The sequence below is a fragment of the Humulus lupulus genome, chromosome 4, assembly GCF_963169125.1.
Source record: "Humulus lupulus chromosome 4, drHumLupu1.1, whole genome shotgun sequence".
In the NCBI taxonomy this organism is placed as follows: Eukaryota; Viridiplantae; Streptophyta; class Magnoliopsida; order Rosales; family Cannabaceae; genus Humulus; species Humulus lupulus.
Genome location: NC_084796.1, coordinates 169,579,346 through 169,601,815, shown reverse-complemented (window position 1 = coordinate 169,601,815; position 22,470 = coordinate 169,579,346). Strand labels below are relative to the sequence as shown.

The 22,470-nt window shown below is 42.4% G+C and overlaps 2 protein-coding genes and 1 non-coding gene across 3 annotated transcripts; 2 read left to right on the top strand and 1 right to left on the bottom strand.

Moving 5' to 3' along the window:
- Positions 1 to 422: 422 nt before the first annotated feature.
- LOC133833216 (small nucleolar RNA R71) lies at positions 423 to 529 on the bottom strand. The gene has a single exon (XR_009892610.1). It is a non-coding gene; the product is annotated as a small nucleolar RNA R71 (small nucleolar RNA).
- Positions 530 to 7,955: 7,426 nt separating this feature from the next.
- LOC133832661 (uncharacterized) lies at positions 7,956 to 9,380 on the top strand. Its single transcript, XM_062262971.1, has 3 exons — positions 7,956 to 8,234; positions 8,509 to 8,781; positions 8,853 to 9,380. Exons 1-3 carry the CDS (start codon positions 7,956 to 7,958, stop codon positions 9,378 to 9,380), a joined length of 1,080 nt encoding a protein of 359 aa, XP_062118955.1.
- An 11,547-nt stretch (positions 9,381 to 20,927) lies between these two features.
- Positions 20,928 to 22,245, top strand: LOC133830965 (E3 ubiquitin-protein ligase SGR9, amyloplastic). The gene has a single exon (XM_062261098.1). It carries the CDS (start codon positions 21,127 to 21,129, stop codon positions 21,928 to 21,930), a length of 804 nt encoding a protein of 267 aa, XP_062117082.1. The 5' UTR covers positions 20,928 to 21,126; the 3' UTR covers positions 21,931 to 22,245.
- The last annotated feature ends 225 nt before the right edge of the window (positions 22,246 to 22,470 follow it).

Genomic DNA, 22,470 nt, shown 5'->3' with positions numbered 1-22,470 from the left:
CTGCTTCTCCACAAACTTTCGATGATAATAACCCATTCGCAATGGCTCACAATGATGAAATCCAACCAAGAACTCTCAATGACTACCTCCATCCTACTCGCACTTCCACGCCTTCATGCATTATCTTCCCTCCTAATATGCCCGCATTAGACTTTAAACCTGGCATGATTCAACTCTTGCCCACATTTCATGGAATTGAAAACGAAAGCCCATACGTGCATATCAGAGAATTAGAGGAGGTGGTAGCCACATTCTATAACCGAGCCGAAAATGTCGATGCTGTGCGACTGAAGTTCTTCCCCTTCTCCTTGAAGGACAAAGCCAAAAGCTGGTTATACTCTTTGAGACCTAGGTCTATTGGAACATGGGAGGAGATGACCAAATCCTTCTTTCTGAAACACTTCCCTAGCCGTAAGACCAACAGTCTAAAACAACAGATTCCCACATTTTCCCAAAAGGACAATGAAACGTTCTATCAAGTCTAGGAAAGATTAAAAGATCTGTTGAATCAGTGCCCGCACCATGGCTATGAGAACTGGCATTTGATCAGTTACTTCTATGAAGGCCTCACGAGTCGTGAGCGCCCGTTTGTAGAAATGCTATGCAATGGTGAATTCCTTGAAAAAGAGCTAGACGATGTTCTTGAATATCTCGAAGAAACCGCGAAAAAGTCTCACACCTGGACTGGTCCAAGTGCTACTGACAGCACCAACCGACACAAACCATCTGGGATCTATCAACTTCAAGAAGAGGATAGTGTTAAGGCCCAACTCGAAGCTTTAAAAAAGCAGTTTGAGGTCTTAATGACGAAGAATAGCCAAAAATCGCACATGATCGCTCAAGCGGAACCGCAAGAACCTTGCTTTATTTGTGGAGGGACGGAGCACTTAGCTAAGGATTGCTTAGCTTTGAATGAAATGAGGGGGGTTTATGAGGAGCAATGCAATGCCTTAGGGGAATATAACAAGCCATTCTCCCATACGTACAACCCTGGTTGGAGAAACCACCCAAATTTCAGTTGGAGAGATTCCAACCAAGCTCAATCGTCTGGAGGCCAATGGAGAAATGAGCAACAAGTTCAACCATCAAAGGCATATTCTGTACCTCAATACATTGCTCCTCAACAACGAAATTCTCTCGAGAATACTCTTCATGCATTCATGGAGGAACAATCCAAACTTAATCGCCAAATGATGGAAGAAATCAAGAAAATGAAAATGGTGTTTGCAGCAAGTATGGCAGCTCTGAAATGAGAAGAGAACTTGTTATAAGATAAATAATTTGTAATAGGATGAGCTGTAGAAGAAGTAATATTGTTGCAAACATAATCAGCTAAGTGAGGAGGACGAGAGGTGTGTCTGCCAGCTCGAGTTGTGGTGTCTTCCCTATTTAAAGTGGGAGCAGTTGGAATGGCAACTTCGTCAAATTTAGACCTGCAACATGGTAAGGTAGTTGGAGGAAACATGGAATCAATCAAGTTAGATTGGTTAGTACTATGAAAAGGAAATAAGTTTTCGTGGAATTGAACATCACGAGAATGAAAAATTTGGTTTGTCTGAAGGTCAAGTAAAGTATATGCTTTCATGCCTTCAGGATAACCAATGAATACGCATTGTTTTGAGCGTGGAGAAAATTTGTGCCGATGACCAACTAAGGTGGAGGCATAAGCGAGACACCCAAAGGTCTGTAGATGGTCATAAGCAGGATCTTTTTTATGTAAGAGCTGAAAAGAAGTTTGATATTTCAGCAACTTAGATGGAGTTCTGTTAATGAGATAAACATATGTTTGCACTATATAACTCCAATAAGACAATGGTAGAGAAGATTGAAAAGAAAGAGCACATGCAACATTAAGTATGTGTTGGTGTTTTCTCTCAACTATTGAGTTTTGTTGAGGAGTGTCAACACAAGAGTGTTGTTGTAGTGTGCCTTTTGTTGCATAAAAAGAAGATAAATTTAATTCTTTAGCATTATCAGATCTGACCATTTTGATGTTGGAAGCAAAATGTGTGTTAATAAGAGTGAAAAAATTAGGGATAATAGTGCTAACATCTGGCTTATCCTTTAGTAAGTAAATCCATGTGTATCGAGTGCAATCATCAACAATGGTGACAAAGTATTTATATCCTTCTATACTAATAATGTGAAAAGGACCCCATATATCTAAATGAATAAGATCAAAAGGAAGTGCTGAAAGATTATTATAAGAAACAAAAGGTAATTTCCTTTGCTTAGAAAAATGATAGATACTACAATGTTTGTCATAGGGCTTTTGTACAGAAAAATCAAAAGACTTATTTAAGCTTTTGGTGATGGCCATCAAAGGGTGTCCTAACTGAGTGTGCCATTGAGTGACATCAAAAACATTATTGCACAAGATAGGTTGACTAAAATCAAAAGCAAGAGAGTTATCTTGTTGAATAGTGTATAGATTGCCAGACTTTTTAGTTGTCCCAATCCTCAAAGTCTCCTGCTGAATAATGCAATGATCAGAGTTGAAATTTAAAGTGAATGCAGCATTTTTTGTGAAAGCAGAGACAGAAAATAGATTAAAATGAAATGGAGGGATGTAAAGAACATTATGTAAAATAATGTGTGTTGATTCGGACAGTGCCAATGGCAGTGACAGGGATTCAGATTCCATTAGGCAGACAAACATGATTTGGAAAGGGAATGGAATCAAATGAATAAAAGCAAGATTTATTATAGCATATATGGTGTGTAGCACCACTGTCAATTATCCAATTAAATGGGGAGAAATTACCAGCAAAGTTAGAAACAGGGGCTGGAGTAGAGTCTGAAGTGGTAGCACCTTTGTTCAGATGTTGAGTGAACAAGTTGATTAATTGTTGACATTGAGTTGTCAAAAGGGAGGGATCTGAGTCTTCGGTGGTAGTGGAAGCAATGTTGGAAGCAGCTTTGAGTTTTTCATGAGGCTTTAGAGGAGCACCATATCCAGGAGGGAAGCCATGTAAGAAGTAGCACTTATCAATTAAATGTCCAGGTCTATTGCAATGGGTGCAAAAGGGGCGAGGCTTCTTAAACCGAGGATGGTGATATTGAGTTGTAGGTGCTGTTGCTACAACAATGGTTGGAGTGGAATGAACGGTGGTAGAGCCAAGAGTCCGCTAGCTTTCTTCTTGAATGACCATAGAAAAAACCTTGGAGATGTTCGGGATAGGGTCAAGCAAAAGAATCTTAGCACGAACGGGATGATAAGACTCATTCAACCCTGTCAAGAACTGTAAAGCGTGATCAAGATTGTAAAAATCATTGAGTTTTTCCATTGCTCAACAAGTGCATATGGCAGTAGGATGAAACTCAGCAAATTCATCCCAAAGAACTTTGAGTCTAGTGAAGTATGTTTGAACATCTTGGTTGCCTTGCTTGAGGGAAATAGCTGATTCTCTGAGTTGGAAAACTCTAGACCCATTGCATCGATTGAAACGATCAGACAAATCTTTCCACATAGCAGCGGCAGTGGTACGAAACATGATGCTTTCGGCTATATTGGGTGTTGACTGTGAATTTAGCCAACGACGTGAGAACGTCAACTACGACAACCTTCAAGAGAATTATAAACGACAACAGACAGTTTTTTATGAACGGAAGTAAATAACACAAGGTTTTTATAGTGGTTCAGCCCCGATGATCGGTAATAGCCTACTCCACTTAGAGATTTTATTACTATATTCACACTCAAGATCAGATGAACCTTGTCAACTGAGTTTCTTCAGTGTGAGATACTCTAGAATACAAAAATGGGTTTTTCTCAAGAACAACACACTTTCTCTCTCTAGAATACAGATTCACTCTCAATTTTTTGCCAAAAGTCCTTTTACGATCCTCCCAAGTCCCTATTTATAGACCTGGGTTCTCAACTGATATCCCCTTTTGATAGGGATATTCCATTATTTACCTAATATTTATATTACAAAATAAACATTCAAAATATAACTGATCCCTAATTTCGAGTGAGGATTGAGTGATTCCCGGATGCTTGGACCAATTCTCACTGAAGTAGTTTCGGGCAGTTTGACGTAGCTTCTCATGCATGTTGACTATTCTTCAAGCTTTCAAGCTTTACGTAGGTCAAAGGTGGCATACGCATGGCTATCCTTGGACCAAAGGCCAACTACACTCGAGGTATACTTCTCCATTGTGTCCGATCGGACACAATGGTTGTCTTCTTTGGCTTAAGGTGGTTCAAACCATCTTATTTGACTCCTTCAATCAAGGTCCAATATGACCTTACACTTTGCACCTCGGACCAAGATGGTCCGAGCCATCTTCTTCCTAGCTTATCCTCGGACCAACATGGTCCAAGCGCTCCTGCAGGCGTCTTGCGCGATCGGGGGAGGTCATGTGCGATCGGGGGAGGCCTTGTGCGATCGGGGGAGGCCTTGTGCGATCGGGCATAATGCCCCTTGGACCTAAATGGTCCAAGCTTCCTTTGTTTAACCAAGGTGCGATCGGGGGAGGCCTTGTGCGATCGGGGGGAGGCCTTGTGCGATCGGGCATAATGCCCCTTGGACCTAAATGGTCCAAGCTTCCTTTGTTTAACCAAGGTCCGATCGGATCTTGGTCCTCTCTCTTCGGACCTAGGTGGTCTGAGCCACCACCTCTCCTTGGATCAAAATGGTCCAAGGTACTCATAAGTACCACGTCCGATCGGGCACACATCCTTCTCCTTGGGCCAACTAGGTTTGAACCCCTTCGCTCAACCAAATGCTCGATCGGGCATTAGGCTTCTCTCCTCGGACCAAGGTGGTCCGAGCCACCATCTATTCCTCCTTGGACCTGAATGGTCGAAGGTACCTCCTATGTGTATGCTCGATCGGCCACTATGTGGCTTTCCCCTTTTGAGTAAAACTTGAGCCTTATTCTTTTTGAACTTATTCGAGCCAAGCTTAACAAGAGGTCCCCTAAGCTTAGGTCTGATCGGACCTACTGTTTTTATATCTTGAACCAAAATTCATACCTCCCTTTCACTTTCTTGGTCTTGGCACCAATTTAATTATAGGGGTCTTTAAACTGAGGTCTGAGCCAAGCAAACTCAAAGTTCTCCAACCCTGGGGTAAGCCTCCTTTCTCCAAGCGACCCCCAGTCTAAATACTCTCTTCGATTGGGCGTATTTGGCTTGACTCTCTGTCCCATTCCTTAACTAATGTATTAGGCCATTACCAAGCCAGATCACCTTACTAACTTATGCCACGTGTCCATTTCACCGCCACGTCATTCTTTTCAAATTTTTGGGACAACATTTGCCCCCCAAGTTTATTATATGATTTATTCACGTAATAAACTTTTTCTTCGGCTGACGTCATTATAAAAAATAATAACTGTTCATCTTCATGCAGCAGACCCACGATGACTGCAAAAATCCACCCATGATCGTGGAGGAAAGATAATCCCAGAATACCAGAGGTTCAAAAGTAAATGAAAAACCCACTTTTTTCCCTTCAAATATCCCCACTTTACATTCTCTTCTTCACACATACAAAAAAAAAAAAATATATTCTAAAAACCCTTCATCTTCTCCCTTGGCCGAAACCCTCTCAAGGACTCCCTCCTCTTGCCGACTTTACAATCTTCAAGGGGAGCTCCTCATCTTCAAGCATCCTCCAAGCAAAATCAAAGCTCTCCAACCTTGGGTAAGTCTTCTTCTCCATGCCTCTTAGATTGCTACATTTTCTTTTCTAAAAAAAAATGTCATGGCCGAATATGCTTGTCCCTTGGATGTTCTTGAAGTTCTTGAATATGTCTTGTTCAATGTGTTTGCTTGTGGTCTTGATAAGGTTTGTGGCATGGGTAACCCGAATTTTCCCTTAAGCTTTTAGGAATTTCAAGACATTTTTGGTATTTTGACATAAACATGAATATGGGTTTTGAGGGTTTTGATAGTGTAATGTAATGGGTTTTTAAGAACATGAAGAAAACCTTTCACTTATATGTTTTGATCTTGTTTTTTGTTTATGTAAATGATGGAATGTGTTTGAGACTAGGGATTTTTAGGGCTTTGTTTATTTGGTTCGGATTCAAGGTAGGCAAAGTATGCCATTAGGGGTCATTTTTTACATAGTTTTTTGCCCAGAAATTCTGGGCATAAGCGAGTGGTCCGATCGGACCACACTTTGTCCTCATGGTGAACTCATGTTCGATCGGGGATGATGAACCATGGTTCAAGCTTGAGGCGTGTATCTCTTCTGAACGAGGTGAGACAACCACTTCCGATCGGGCCTTGAAAAATTTCAGATAAGTGTGTGGTCCGATCGGACCACACGCTCCTTCCTTTGCTTTTAAGTGCCCAGATTTTTACTAGTTAAATCCGAACTTCCCTAGACACCAATGCCCAGTCGAACCTAACTTGTTGCTGCTGGCTAGAAGCTTTGGAGGCACGAGGCACACCAGGCGAACTCTCGGGACCAGGGTGCACACCTCTCCTCGGGCACGCTACGCCCGATCGGGCGTTCTGGAGGCTTGCGCGAGGCTCGTGAGGTGGCGAGGCAGGACGTCTCCTGGCTGGAATGTGTCCGATCGGACGTGTCACAGGCGCTTTGGGGTTAGGCTCGCATGGAGGTAAGGTCGAATGCCCTCCCAGCCAAGCTATGTACGATCGAATGCATAGAACCTCCCTCCTGAGCTCAAAATGTGGTCCGATCGGACCATACATACTTTTCTTAGGCTTTGGCCTTTTTTCCTTCCAAACATGCAACCAACCTCTGTATGTTAACTGTGTACATAAGGAACCTAGCCTTATAGGAAAATCCCAAAAATGCCTCCTTCTACAAAGTTTAATAAGTTCAATACTTTAAGTGCCTTTTAGGCACTTTTGGGCATTAAAATTATTTTTTCCACATGCGCTATATTTTTATAACTTGGACAAAATTTTCCAAGTATATAAATAATTCTTATTTTCGATGAATTTTTTCTGTATGGTTACTCACCTCCCCATTTTTTATTCATTTTTGCAGATGAATCGCTCTGACTATAGGGGAGGTGACAATCATACGGACTCCGAATCATCCGCCCCGCAAACAATCGAGACTCCCTTGAATAGCGATTCCTCACCAGGCTCGTCTATTGGTTACACTCCAGAGGATCGTCTTTGCCGCTTCAAGCAGATCCTCCCTCGCTCAGCCTTATATCTTCTTCACGAGGAACAATTTCTTCGACAGGCTTCTCAGTCGACGATGAGGGTGAAGCAATCTAACAGGCTCCCTCAGGAACACGATCCGCAGGTTGCCCGCAGAGCAGTACAGAAGGTGGTAAAGCGCAATCAAACCTGCACTACCACAGCTTCAAGAAAGCCTTTTCTGAAATTTGCTACTGCGATCCTGGATTTGGCTGTTCAGAAGCCACGTGATGAGGGAGAAGAAGAACCCTCCTGGTTCGTTGCCGAAGCCTCAAAACTTAATCCCGCTCTATTCCAGAAACACATTGAAGCTTTAGGCTTGAGTGGGGCAAACATGACGTGTCCGGGCTCGCATCAAAGAGCCAATAGGCCCGGTGGAAGGTACTGTGCCTGGTCCAGGTACCATGTACAAGCTGGAGCAACACTCCCGCTGCACATCTATTTCCGGTCCGTAGCAGACTACTTCAACATCTCCCCATTTCAGATCACGCCGAATGGGATACAGGCACTCTCTGCGCTGTATATTCTTTATTTTCTGAATGGTTGGGACGAGCCCACCCCTCATGAGGTGCATTACCTGTTTGATCTTCGGACCAACCCTTCTCATAACAACTCAGGTTTCTTCCATTTCTATCACAGGCATAGGGGGGTTACATATCTCAATGGCATCTCCCATAAGTCAAACGCCGGGAAATATCATAAGGAATACTTCCTCACATTGGATATTGAGGCCAACAACTTGGCTTTTACGCGCTCGGGTCCGTTCGAGCGACCATTGCCCACTGAAGGGATGTTTAGGCGGGCCAAGAAATTGGCTAACATGAGTCTTAAAGAGAAGGATGTAAAAAAGTTGGTCACGTTGGACCTTCTCCAGATGGTGAGTCTGGTGCCATGTGAGCAGGATCTGGTGGTGGAAAGTACCACCGGGGAGAACGACACGCCTGGTCAGTCTACCGAGGGCACAGAGCAAATGACTGATCGGCATTCTCCTGGGCCTTCTCCGCTTTCCCGTAGACCTGGCGACTTAGTCATTAGAGAGCCTGATCCTCAGCGTAGATCTACTATTCCCGCTCAACCTGGGAAAGGAAAAGCTATCCAGGTTGAAGGGGAACTTAGCTCATCCTTGGACGACGAGGATGAGTTCCTTGATCAGATCTTCAACGCAGGTAACACATGCTTAGTGAAAATAGGCATATTTTTTATAATTGGTAATTAGAGAGCATCACAATTGTAGTATACACTTGCATATGTTTCATTATGTTTATTTCTCTAACAATCTTGTTTTTTCATCCTTGGCAGATTCAGACATGTTCAGAGATTGCGTTGCTTCAAAGAGGAAAACTGGTGATGGAAGTGGCTCTACGCCTCCACAGAAGATTCAGAAGGTAGTACCGCCAAGTCAAGGGAGGCAACCTGGGGGACCAACTACACTTCCGCCATTGACCCCCTCTTCCCTTCCTCCTTCTGCGAGCCTAACTCCTACTCACCAGGGTAGTTCGAGTGAGCTTTTTCGTGCTGTTAGCGACCTGGGCAAGGGGCTTCTTGAGGATATTGGCCGTGATGCATCGACGCTTCAAAGCCTAGACTCCTACCCTCGACTTAGTGTCGAAGTTGTCTTGAAGAGAGGACTCGCTCAATTGATGAAGGTAAGCATTTTTCCTCGAGATACTTTGTTATTAGTATTTTTACTTGTATTAACTTTTTGTCTTTCATGCAGTCACTTGTCACCATTGGTCATGCTCAGCTTCGAGCCGTAGATTACAAGGAGCTGATCAAGGTGCAGGACGATCAACTGGTGGAGGCCAGGTCCAAGCTGGAGCAAGCAGAGAGAACTATAGCTGAACGGGACGAGTCTCTCAAAAAGCAGGCTCAAAACAATGCTTCCTTGACAACTCAATTGGAGAAGCAATCCCTTGATATTAAAGAGTTAGTTCGAGACAATGAGAGGTTGATTAGCGAGAACGAAGAGCTGAAGCAAGAAAAAGAGCTTGACTTGATTCGCTTTGAGGATGCCAGTTTTGACTGCTTCTATAAGGTCTGGAAGCTGAACAAGCCTCTTAATCTTGATTGTTTCCCCAAGGAGGCCCAAGCAGAGGATCTTGCCAGATGTGAAGCAAGAGCCGCTGAAGAAGCCGCTAACCCTCCTGCACTCGCCCCAACGTGCTCTGCTATATCATTTCGAGCGAGAGGAGCATCTGATGCAGAGGAGGGAGTCGATCAACCCTCTAGAGGGGCTCGCCTGTGACTCCCTCTCGTAGTTCATCACAGTCTACTTTACTTTGTATTTTGTTGCTCGAACTAGTGAGCTATTTTGACATTTAGCACTTTACTCTTTCCTTGTTGACAATCTCAAACTTCTAAGTTTTTATTGTGCATAGCAAAGTTTTTGGATGCCTTTAATTTCACATGAGAATTTAGTTTTTTAACTTAGAAATTTTTACCATTCCATAAGTTCACACCAAATATACTTCCTCATGCTCTTATTGCTCTAACTTTTTATGAGCGTAAATGTCTTATTACACGAATATCAGTTTTTAACTTAGAATTTGAAAAATTCTAAGTTACTTAAGCTTTGTAAAACAAGTTAGCTTAAGTCAGCCCAAAAACAAACATATTTAGCGTAAATGTCTTGTTACACGAATATCAGTTTTTAACTTAGAATTTGAAAAATTCTAAGTTACTTAAGCTTTGTAAAACAAGTTAGCTTAAGTCAGCCCAAAAACAAACATATTTGCTCGTGCTCTTATTGCCTGTGTTGAAATACATACCAGTATACCCTATGTGCCCCCCAAGTGATTGAGGGTGGATAAATCCTTGATCACTTACTACTTGATCGGATTTGTTCGAGTAGTTACTACTCGTGAAACACATGAAATACACGAAAATATATCAGTAGTTGACCACTACATAAATATTATCTAAACGTTGGTCCTCCATATTATGATACCGACCAGTTGAACACTGTCCAGTACATTAGTTTTTAAAAGACCTGTTTTGTTTAAATTATTATGACAGTTGAACACTGCCCAACAAAAATAATCAACACATATGCAAAGTTTGTAGCAAGGTACGACCACAATGCGTGTGGTCTCTTTTATTACTCGTAATAATAAATGACAAAACGTGTCTAACAACGAGTTCCAAACAAAATAACATTGTTCAAAATAATGTGACTGGGTAGCAAATAACCAGTTCACAAACAAAAAACTTAAATAACAAGTTAAGCACTTGATACAAAGCTACTACTCTGCAAGTAGTATTTATTGATAATATTTTCTCAAGTGCTCGCCATTCTAGTAGTTTCTGATTAGCTCCCCATTCAATCGAGCAAGCTTGTAAGTGCCGGGCGGTAAGACCTGTTCAATTTGATATGGTCCTTCCCAGTTCGGTCCTAGCACACCGGCTGCTGGGTCTCTAACAAACACCTTCCTTAGGACTAAATCTCCAACCTGGAACTTTCGATCTCGCACTCTGGAATTGAAGTAGCGTGCCACTTTTTGTTGATGAGCTGCTACTCTGAGGCTTGCCTCCTCTCTTCTCTCTTCGAGGAAGTCCAATGATTCTGTCAACAACTGATGGTTCTCCTCTTGGTTGTAGACGGTCCTTCTATGAGAGGGTGGATCTATCTCCACAGGTAACATGGCTTCATACCCATATGCTAAAGAGAATGGGGTATGGCCAGTTGCCGTCCGAGCGGTAGTCCTATACGACCAAAGGACTTCTGGTAACTCATCTGCCCAAGCACCCTTAGCTTGTTCCAGGCGCTTCTTCAAAGTGTCCTTCAATGTTTTGTTCACTGCTTCAACCTGCCCATTGGCCTGAGGATGGGCCACCGAGGAGAAACTTTTGGTGATGCCATGCCGAGTGCAAAAATCGGTAAATATGTCGCTGTCAAACTGGGTGCCATTGTCAGACACTATCTTTTTAGGTAGACCATAGCGACATATTATATTTTTAACAACAAAGTCCAACACTTTCTTCGATGTAATCGTGGCTAATGGTTCGGCCTCAGTCCATTTAGTAAAATAATCTACTGCAACCACAGCGAATTGCACTCCTCCCTTTCCTTTGGGTAACTTCCCGATCAAATCAATGCCCCATACTGCAAAAGGCCACGGACTTTGCATTTGCTTCAAAAGATTTGGTGGTGCTCTGGGTACCTTAGAAAATCTTTGGCACTTGTCACACCTTTTCACATATTCCATAGAGTCTTCGTTCATAGTAGGCCAGAAAAATCCTTGCCTCAAGATCTTTTTAGATAGACTCTGCCCCCCAGCATGATCTCCACAAAACCCCTCATGCACTTCAGCTAATAAGCTCTTTGACTGGTCGGGGGTTATGCATCTGAGGAGAGGTAAGGAGTATCCTCTCCTATATAACACTCCACCCACCATGGTGTACCTAGCAGCTTGCCTCATAACTTTTCTTGCTTCATTACGACCATCTGGGAGCGTCCCATGTTCAAGGTAAGCAATGATGGGAGTCATCCAGGTGTCGACTATCGTAATCGGCATGGCCTCTTTTCTATCAATACTTGGCTCTGCCAAGTACTCTACTGGAACTATATTCAGTGTTTCGGCATCTTTCGCACTTGCAAGCTTTGCCAGAGCATCAGCATTGGAATTCTGCTCCCTTGGTACTAGCTTAATGGTATACTCCTCGAACTGGGCTAGTAAATCTTTAGTTTTGTTTAAGTATGCCACCATGCGTAGGCCCCTCGCCTGGTATTCCCCTAATACTTGATAAACCACCAATTGGGAATCACTGTTTATCTCCACCGACCGGGCACGTACATCTCTAGCCAGTCGCAAGCCTGCTAAGAGGGCCTCATACTCTGCTTCGTTATTAGAAGCATTGAATCCGAACCTCAGTGCACAATGAATTCGGTGCTTCTCTGGTGTGACTAGTATAATCCCAGCTCCTGAATGGTGCTCGTTCGACGATCCATCAACGAAAAGTTGCCAAGCAGGAACTTCTTCTTTTAACCCAGTAACACTCTCCTGTTGGTTAGGGACCTCAACGATTCCGGTACACTCAGCGATGAAATCCGCCAAGGCTTGACCCTTAATAGCAGTCCTTGGTTGGTACTTGATTTCAAACTGGCCTAGCTCGACCGCCCATTTAAGTAGCCGACCAGACGACTCTGGTTTTTGCAAAACTTGGCGAAGAGGCTGGTCAGTGAGGACCTTGATGGGGTGTGCTTGGAAATACGGCCTCAACTTTCGTGATGCAAGTACCAAGCAGTAAGCCAACTTCTCAATCATGGGGTATCGGGACTCTGCTCCTATCAAACGCTTGCTAACGTAATACACTGGGTGCTGCACTTTATCCTCCTCACGTACTAAAGCAGCGCTAACAGCGTGTTCCGTGACTGCTAGATATACAAGTAGGTCCTCTCCATCAACTGGTTTAGAAAGAACAGGAGGTTGAGCCAAATGTTCCTTTATCGCCTGGAAAGCTTGTTCACACTCTGCGGTCCACGTGTGAACAACGTACTTTCATCTACGTTGAGCACATGGCTGATCACAGTTGGTGAGATACCCACCATATCCTTGTGAGACCAGGCGAAGACATCCCGATTCCTTCGCAAGAACTCTATCAGTTGTGCTCTCACCTCAGCTTTCAATTTCTTCCCAATCTTGACCCCTCTTGTCGGGTCATTCTCATCTATAGGGACCTCCTCTAATTCCTCGGACGGTCCCACATCACTCTCATAATCCCCAAAGCGAGGATCAATATCTCTTTCCTCGCTTTGGGCAACGCCCTATTTGGTGACTTCATCACCTGATGGGGTCTTCTGCTTTTTCGAACTGGGAGTGCTCTCCTGGTCACACCCCTTCAACACCTCTTCATCGTTTACTACAACAAGACTCTGGTCTACGTCCATCTCATCCACTTCCCCTCCTTCAACACACACAATCATGTTGTTTTCCTTGGCACCTTTCTTTGCCTTAGCTATGGAGGCATTATAACACTCTCTAGCTTCCCTTTGGTCTCCTTGGACGTAGCCTACGCCAACGCTGGTCGGGAACTTCATAGAGAGGTGCCAAATTGAAACTACCGCATGCAAGTTGGTGAGTAGTGGTCGACCAATAACCACATTGTAGGCAGACGGGCAGTCAACAATCAAAAATTCAGTCATCACGGTTTCATGCTTGGGAGCTTCCCCTGTGGTGACTGGCAACTTTATTGTTCCAGCTGGTGATAGTCCCTCTCCAGTAAACCCGTAAATGACGTGAGAGCATGGTTTCAAGTCATTGATGGATAGCTTCATTTTTTCAAAAGAGGACTTATAAATAATGTTTACGGAACTTCCCGTATCAACCAGACATCTTTTCACCTTCATGTTAGCTATTTGAACTGTCACTACGAGAGGGTCATTGTGAGGATACCTCACGTGTTTGGCATCCTCCTCAGTGAAGGTGAGGGACTCACTTTCATACCTTGGGTTCTTTGATGGTCTCTCCTCCATCGTCATAACCTCGGATGTGGACGCTGCCTCCAACTCATGACGAAGGGTGCGAGCATATCTTTCCCTCGCCTTGCTGCTATCACCCGCAAGATGTGGTCCTCCACATATTGTATCTAGTGTGAAGTCCACAGGTTCAGGTTGCAAAGGTGGGGACCGTTGTCGCTTGAACCCAGGATTATTGTTGCTTCCCTCTCCTTGGGCTTTCTCTGCCTTATATTTTTTTAGTTTCCCCGAACGGAGGAGAAACTCTATCTCATCCTTAAGGTGGTTACACTCGTTCGTGTCATGACCATAGTCTCCATGGAAACGACAGAACTTGTTCTTATCCCTCTTACTCATTTCCTTCTTGATCGGAGGGGGCCTTCGGTAAGGGACCTCCTGATGGCTGGCTAGATAGATCTCTGCTCGGGTTGCCGAAAGAGTAGTGTAGTTGGTGAATCGAGGTTCATACTTCGTAGGTTTGTCATTCGACCCAGACTTAGCTTTCTTCTCACTGCGGTGGTCAGACCCGTTATTCCCACGTTTCTTACTACCGCCTTGATCATTTCCGCTATCCTTTGGAGTATCCCCCGATCCACTTGGGTTGTTCAACCCGTTCTCTCCCTTCTCAATGGCATCGTCCAACTTCATGTACTTATCTGCACGGTCCAAGAACTGTTGTAAAGTTGAAATTGGATGGCGGTGAATGCTGTCCCACAAAGGACTTCGATAAATAATACCCGAGGAGATCGCAACCATCTTCCCTTCATCTCCAACAGCGGTAGCCCGATTGGCTTCTCTCATAAACCTCTGTATGTAGTTCTTGAGAGATTCATCTTTGCCTTGCCTAATATCCACCAAGTGGTTGGCATAAACTGGAGGGGTTCGGGCAGTGCTAAACTGCCTGCAGAACTCCTTCCTAAAGCTCTCCCAAGAGGTGATGGAGTCGGGTTTGAACTTCCAGTACCACTCTTGGGCAGTGTCTGACAAGGTGGTGGGGAAGACTCTACAGCGGTAATCGTCACTCACCCCAAGCAGCTCCATCTGATCTTCGAACTTCCCAACGTGTCTCACCGGGTCTGCCTTTTCTGTATAAACTGGCAATATCGGCGCCTTGTATTTCCTTGGTGGTTGGGCTGCTCTTATTCTAGCACAAAAAGGGCTACCATTTCTGTGGTCTACTGGATCAATAACTGGTTGTTTGGATAAACCTTGTACTGCCGCCGTCAAAGCATCAAGCTGGGCTTGGATGGCTGGGGCCACTGCTGGGGACGCACTTTCGGGACCGCTAAGTCGGGCACTCCTATCCAGCGCATCCACGTCAAGTATTTCTACTCGACTAGTAGGACGGATCGGTTCCTGTCCTTCGAACGGAGCGGTCCTCCTTCTGTCATCAATGATGTCCCTTAGGTCCTTCTGAGCAGTGTTTTTTCCCAACCGGTCGAACACCGTACTCCGAGTCTTTTCGGAGGGTCTATTAGGTGGAGCGTGCTCTTTGCCATTACGCTGGTTGGGATGTCGTGGTGGCTTCCCCGTTTGAGCTGGTTGATTATCTCCCTCTCGTCGGTTATTATTCTTCTCTTTCGACTGGTTGGTGTGGTAACTGTCACCTTCATCACGCCCATGTCCATCTTTGAAGTGTGAAGTTTCCTTGCCACGAGGGGCTTTGTTATGCCCCTGCTCAGAAGGTGTTTTCTTACTGCCAGACTTATGACTTCCTGACCTGGAAGTCTCTGATCTATGGCTCCTTGAGGGGGTCTTAGAATTCCCCCTTTGGGTAGAGGCAGTGCGTGATCGTACTCCCTCCTCCTCATGACCAGGTGGGTTACCACCACCTCTTGCTGGTCTATCAGCTTTCTTTTGATCAGCCTCTATGGTCCTTGCTTTTTGAGTGGGTATCACCCCAGGCATAGCTTGAGCATTGGCTCGGGTCAACTGCGCAGCTACCTCCAGAGCAAGTGCAGCTTCGCGGTGTCGCCTGTCGGCCTCCTCTTGCTGTCGACGGATCTCCTCGCTCCTAGCGTCCATCTCTTGTCTCTGCTTGGCCATTTCCTCAGCAAAGGCCTCCTGCCTAGCATTGAACTGGGCCAACTCATCCTGGAACGCGCTCATGGTCTCCTGGAGCTCCTCAACTTCAGGAGCTACATCCTCAAGCACGACCCTAGGCTCATTCTCACGATCTTGAACGTTAGGATTTTCCGATCTAGCATGCTCCCTGGAGGTGCTTGCCCTCTTGGAGGCCGCAGTGGTGTTCTTAGGCGCCATATCGCTTTAGGGACTGTCTGTTTTCTCTTCAGGCTCTCAATGAAAGCACCAAAATGTTGACTGTGAATTTAGCCAACGACGTGAGAACGTCAACTACGACAACCTTCAAGAGAATTATAAACGACAACAGACAGTTTTTTATGAACGGAAGTAAATAACACAAGGTTTTTATAGTGGTTCAGCCCCGATGATCGGTAATAGCCTACTCCACTTAGAGATTTTATTACTATATTCACACTCAAGATCAGATGAACCTTGTCAACTGAGTTTCTTCAGTGTGAGATACTCTAGAATACAAAAATGGGTTTTTCTCAAGAACAACACACTTTCTCTCTCTAGAATACAGATTCACTCTCAATTTTTTGCCAAAAGTCCTTTTACGATCCTCCCAAGTCCCTATTTATAGACCTGGGTTCTCAACTGATATCCCCTTTTGATAGGGATATTCCATTATTTACCTAATATTTATATTACAAAATAAACATTCAAAATATAACTGATCCCTAATTTCGAGTGAGGATTGAGTGATTCCCGGATGCTTGGACCAATTCTCACTGAAGTAGTTTCGGGCAGTTTGACGTAGCTTCTCATGCATGTTGACTATTCTTCAAGCTTTCAAGCTTTACGTAGGTCAAAGGTGGCATACGCATGGCTATCCTTGGACCAAAGGCCAACTACACTCGAGGTATACTTCTCCATTGTGTCCGATCGGACACAATGGTTGTCTTCTTTGGCTTAAGGTGGTTCAAACCATCTTATTTGACTCCTTCAATCAAGGTCCAATATGACCTTACACTTTGCACCTCGGACCAAGATGGTCCGAGCCATCTTCTTCCTAGCTTATCCTCGGACCAACATGGTCCAAGCGCTCCTGCAGGCGTCTTGCGCGATCGGGGGAGGTCATGTGCGATCGGGGGAGGCCTTGTGCGATCGGGGGAGGCCTTGTGCGATCGGGCATAATGCCCCTTGGACCTAAATGGTCCAAGCTTCCTTTGTTTAACCAAGGTGCGATCGGGGGAGGCCTTGTGCGATCGGGGGGAGGCCTTGTGCGATCGGGCATAATGCCCCTTGGACCTAAATGGTCCAAGCTTCCTTTGTTTAACCAAGGTCCGATCGGATCTTGGTCCTCTCTCTTCGGACCTAGGTGGTCTGAGCCACCACCTCTCCTTGGATCAAAATGGTCCAAGGTACTCATAAGTACCACGTCCGATCGGGCACACATCCTTCTCCTTGGGCCAACTAGGTTTGAACCCCTTCGCTCAACCAAATGCTCGATCGGGCATTAGGCTTCTCTCCTCGGACCAAGGTGGTCCGAGCCACCATCTATTCCTCCTTGGACCTGAATGGTCGAAGGTACCTCCTATGTGTATGCTCGATCGGCCACTATGTGGCTTTCCCCTTTTGAGTAAAACTTGAGCCTTATTCTTTTTGAACTTATTCGAGCCAAGCTTAACAAGAGGTCCCCTAAGCTTAGGTCTGATCGGACCTACTGTTTTTATATCTTGAACCAAAATTCATACCTCCCTTTCACTTTCTTGGTCTTGGCACCAATTTAATTATAGGGGTCTTTAAACTGAGGTCTGAGCCAAGCAAACTCAAAGTTCTCCAACCCTGGGGTAAGCCTCCTTTCTCCAAGCGACCCCCAGTCTAAATACTCTCTTCGATTGGGCGTATTTGGCTTGACTCTCTGTCCCATTCCTTAACTAATGTATTAGGCCATTACCAAGCCAGATCACCTTACTAACTTATGCCACGTGTCCATTTCACCGCCACGTCATTCTTTTCAAATTTTTGGGACAACATTGGGGGAAACAGAATGTAAAATCCAAGAGATCACCATGTTGTTACATCTAAGCCAATGGGATAGGTAAGGATCAGTGGGAAGGGGTCGGGGAAGGGATCCATCGACAAAGGCAGTCTTGTTTTTGGCTACTAGGGAAACAGAGATGCCTCTTTTCCAGGATTGATAATTGGGACCAGTAAGAAGAGAAGTTGTGAGGATGAGATTTGGGTGATCTGCCAAGCTCAAGAAGTAGGGAGTGTCTTCGACTTGGAGACAAGGCCTTTTGTTGATGTGCCCGGGAACAGGAGAAGCTCTTTCGTGAGGAGTTTCAGTGGCCATTGATTCTTGATGCACACGAGGAAGAGTGCTGGTTGTGGTGTCGCCATGGACATGGTCATATTCTGGGCGAGTTGCAGCAGGTGGGAGATCGCCGGAAGGAGTTTAGCCATGGGTGGTGGAGCTTCTTGTGCGTGGTCTAGCCATGGAAAAAGAGGAAGAGCGGCAAAGCAAAGAAGAAGAGGGAAGAAGATTAGGGTTGTGTATTATTCTCTGATACCATATTAGAATGTGGAAAGTGGTGCATGGTAAGAAGCATGAGGTTCCATCTCAAAACCAATTAGTGATGAGTAGAGTAACTCATGCTCTTATAAATGGTATGATGATCCCACATACTTTCCATGTGGGATTCTATTCTCTAACATCCCCCCTTAAGATGGTGGCTATTTTTGCTCACCAATCTTGGACGGCTTGATCGCAAGTGGCTCGTTGGCTCTTTTGGCTATTTTTGGCTCACTATCCCTAAATCACAAAGGGCTCTTTTGGCTCTATTTTTTTGGACTGGTTTTGGATTTGGATCGAACATACTCGTTAGAGTTTTATTTGGCTCTGATACCATGTTAGGAAAGAAAAATATTGTATATTATTTCTTGTATTAAAAAATGCACCAGCAATAGTCTTATATACTAAGAGAACCGAAAAAAAACAAGAAAAGGTTAGCCCCTAACTAACATGGTCAACAAGCTTAACCAAACTATAACAGAATTTGTAACAGAGTATTCTAATATTACTAAAAACGGAATTTCATTTTCACATAGGCATTTGGTGCAATATGACTCTTTTACTAGCTATCCAGTAATCAAAGTACAGCTGGAATATTATCCCTTCAAAATTATTATTTATTAACTTGGATTTTGATATTAGAAAATTTCCTGAATATCAAACTTGGAAGGAATATTGGGTTAGGGGTTCAAATCCCTCAAGCTCCACTTCAATAATTAGTGAAAAAAAATTCTCCGCTCCAAAATTGAAGTATTAGGTTATGAATTGGCAAGGATGCAACTCAGGCCTTCATAGTTGATTTATGATATCCGTGATAACTTGACAATACGAAGGATATGGGATGAGATTTACACTCGCTTGTTATTAGACTCATTTTCCACATCGTCATTCAGTGTAATCAAACTGAATATAGGTGAAGTGATTGGATTCTTTAGTTATACCTGCTTTATTTTATATATATATATATATATGGGTGCACTCTTAATAGTTACTACTCATGGATAGTTACTTTAATATTAACCATTGGATTAAGATCAATAGTTCATATTTATAGTTGTTAATTCATATTTTTAAAAATAAATTTTGATTTTTCAAATTTTTGGAAGATTTAACTGATGGAAAAAAGTGTATTTATTATGAAAATATAATATTGTAAACTTTTCATTTTTCAAATATATGTCAATTTTTAAATATAGCTAGTGTCTCTCATTGATTGGACACAACATTAATTGTGGGAAAAGAAAAATGACTAAATTCGAAATTAATGTAGGAAAAAAAATATTTACTTATTAGTGACTTGCTATACTAAGTCACTATGTTATCAAATCATCATAATTGTTAGTACCTATCTATGGATAGTAACCATTGAGAAGTCTTCCATATATATATATGTGTGTGCGCATTATTAGTTAACTTACAGGGACAAGAAGATGGAACCATGAATGGGCCAAGCTATGTTTTTTCCTCTTCTAATTGTTTCTATTGAGAATGTAGATCTAATAGGTATTGAAAAGATAGAAAAAGAGGCATGAGCATTAACTAGAAACAGATACTTGTGGACAAAAAACCTACATTCCTGGCATTCCTAATCCTAACTGAGCATCCTACATTATCACTTTTATGTCTTCATTATTAGTTCTATTATTATTATTACTACTACTACTACTTAGTATTGATTTGGTTTTGGGGGAATAAAGGGTTGCCAGTAAAGACGATAAATAAGTTTATACGCATATTGCACATGGCTTGGATAGCTAACCAATTATCGATGTAAGAAGTGCGTATGGTACATATAAATAATATATATATATATATATATATATATATATATATACCCATGATCACATGATATGTCAATATTTGTTCATCAATTATTGAAAAAAATAAACTAATATTTTCTTTGTCTAAAATCAATATAGCAATTTTTAATGAATGATTAGACTTTTTGTTAGTATAAACTAGTGGAAATTACCTCCAATTGCTTTTTTTGCCATTTAATTATGTTTATGAAAATTTCAATTTGTATATGTTTCCATGACTTTTTTAAAAGTTTTCAAATATATTAGCTTTTAGATTCCTATACAAATGTATAAATTAATAAATAAGTTATAATTTTTTTTGCATAATTAATTTATAAAATCTAGAACAAAACTGTTTAAAATAACACATTATTTAACTTTTAAAAAAATTTAATTTGAGAAAGTTAATTGGAATTATACCTTTTTGGATCTTCTACAAATTACTTTTTGGACATGTGTTTTGTAAAATAGTTATTCCTATCATCAATTTCCGTCAAATAAATTTGAAATAAAATCACAAATAATTTACTAAACTAAATATTAAGAAGAAAAACACTATTATCCTTAATAAGTGTGTTGGCATATTTATTTTTTTTATTAAATTTTGGAGTTTAGTTGAACTACTTGTCAAAATATAGATTCTAAAAATTAATTTGTCAAAATATAGGGGGTAAAAAATTAGAAACCTAAATTAATAATATAAAAAGTCAAATTTTTATAAATTAATTTTTTAAAAACCATATTTATAAAAATTTCACTACTATTTATAAACTTTTTCTCAACCTCTTAAAAGGTAAGAGCCCAAAACTCTTGTTTATATTTATTCATCCTGCCATGAGTCATTAATTACACCATCTTAATGGTTTTATAAATTTATCGAAAATTTAATTATATGTATATATGCACATTAATTATAGAACTAGGACAATAATTGTACATTCCAATTACACACTCTCATTGGTCATTACAATAAATCACCAAGCCCAAATAAGTCAATCCAAAAAAATCTACACATACATCCATGGCCATAATAATAATTTTTTTTATTATAATTTTCTTTCAATCCCCCCCAAAAATATATAAATATATAAAAATGATCAAACCAAACTCATAATTCCATAACTGAAAGTCACTAATGGATGAGACCACCACCACCATCATGGCAGCACTAGCCACCCTCCCAACTCCCCAACTCTCAAATCTCACTCGCTCCATCTTCTCCGAAACCCTTCACCGGCGACGCCGTCTCGCCGCCGTACTCTCTTCACCAACTCTCTTCTCTTTGACCCTCCACCGCCTTCACCACCTCTCTCTCCATGACAAGACCCTCCTCATCGCTCGCTACCTCCTCTCCTCTCTCCGCCACCTTACCCTCAAAACTACTACTACTACTAATTATAACTCTTTTCTCAGAACAAGAGACTTCGACGCCGTTTTGCTACTCCTCCACTTGTGCGAAGTACGCCAGCACAGCCCGGAAACCCTCGAAATGTCGCCGTTTAACCAATGGCGACTAACTCTGCGCAGTCTCTACGCCGAGACTCTCTTGTCATTTGGCTCTATAGGCATTGGAGTTCACAACGGGTCGTTATTAGTTCCTTATATAGAAACGGTTGCAAGGTGTTTGAGGTTCGTTGTTATCGGTAGTGGAGGTGACGTGGCAGATGCGGTGTCGGCGGTAGTTGCGCTGCCGTCTGTAGTGGTGGGCGGCGGTGGCGGTGAGTGTGTGATATGTAAGGAGGAAATGAGAGAAGGGAGAGAGGTGTGTGAGCTGCCGTGTCGACACCTGTACCATTGGAAGTGTATTCTGCCTTGGTTTAAGAAGAGGAACACGTGTCCTTACTGTAGGTTTCAACTCCCTACGGATGATCTATTTGGGGAGATCCAACGGCTGTGGAGCCTCCTTGTCAAGATGAGTGGGACCGGCTTCAAGGAATGATTTGCTTTGGTTTGACTTGATTGCACGTGTCGCAATCAGATGAGGCTTCTCGAGTTTGAAGAGATGAATGCTGTTACGTGGTCATTGAATGAATTGTAGCTGTTTTGATAATGACACGTGTGGTTTGGTGTATGTAGGCTGTAGCCATTGGATTTTTTTTTTGTTGGTTTACTTTAAAAAAAAATAATAATGAAAATAAACAATAGGAAATTGTATAATTGCACTAGGGATTTGGCAGCTTCAATTAATGTATAACACCATGCAAACGACGTAGTTTAATTTAATATTAGTTTCCATATCGTTTATCGTTTGTTATGTTGACCTGTCGATTTTAGAGAAGTTAAGAACCCGTGTCGTTTTTTTATATGGTTCAAAAAGTGAAGGGAAATATTGATTAGCCCAATCGGAATCATAATAAACAATAAGAAAAAATGGATGTAAATAAAATATTGAAAAATAAGAATATTTATTTTATTATATTTTTTATTAAACTGGTGGAAAGGAAACATAAATATTTTATTTTGTTTACATAATTAGGAA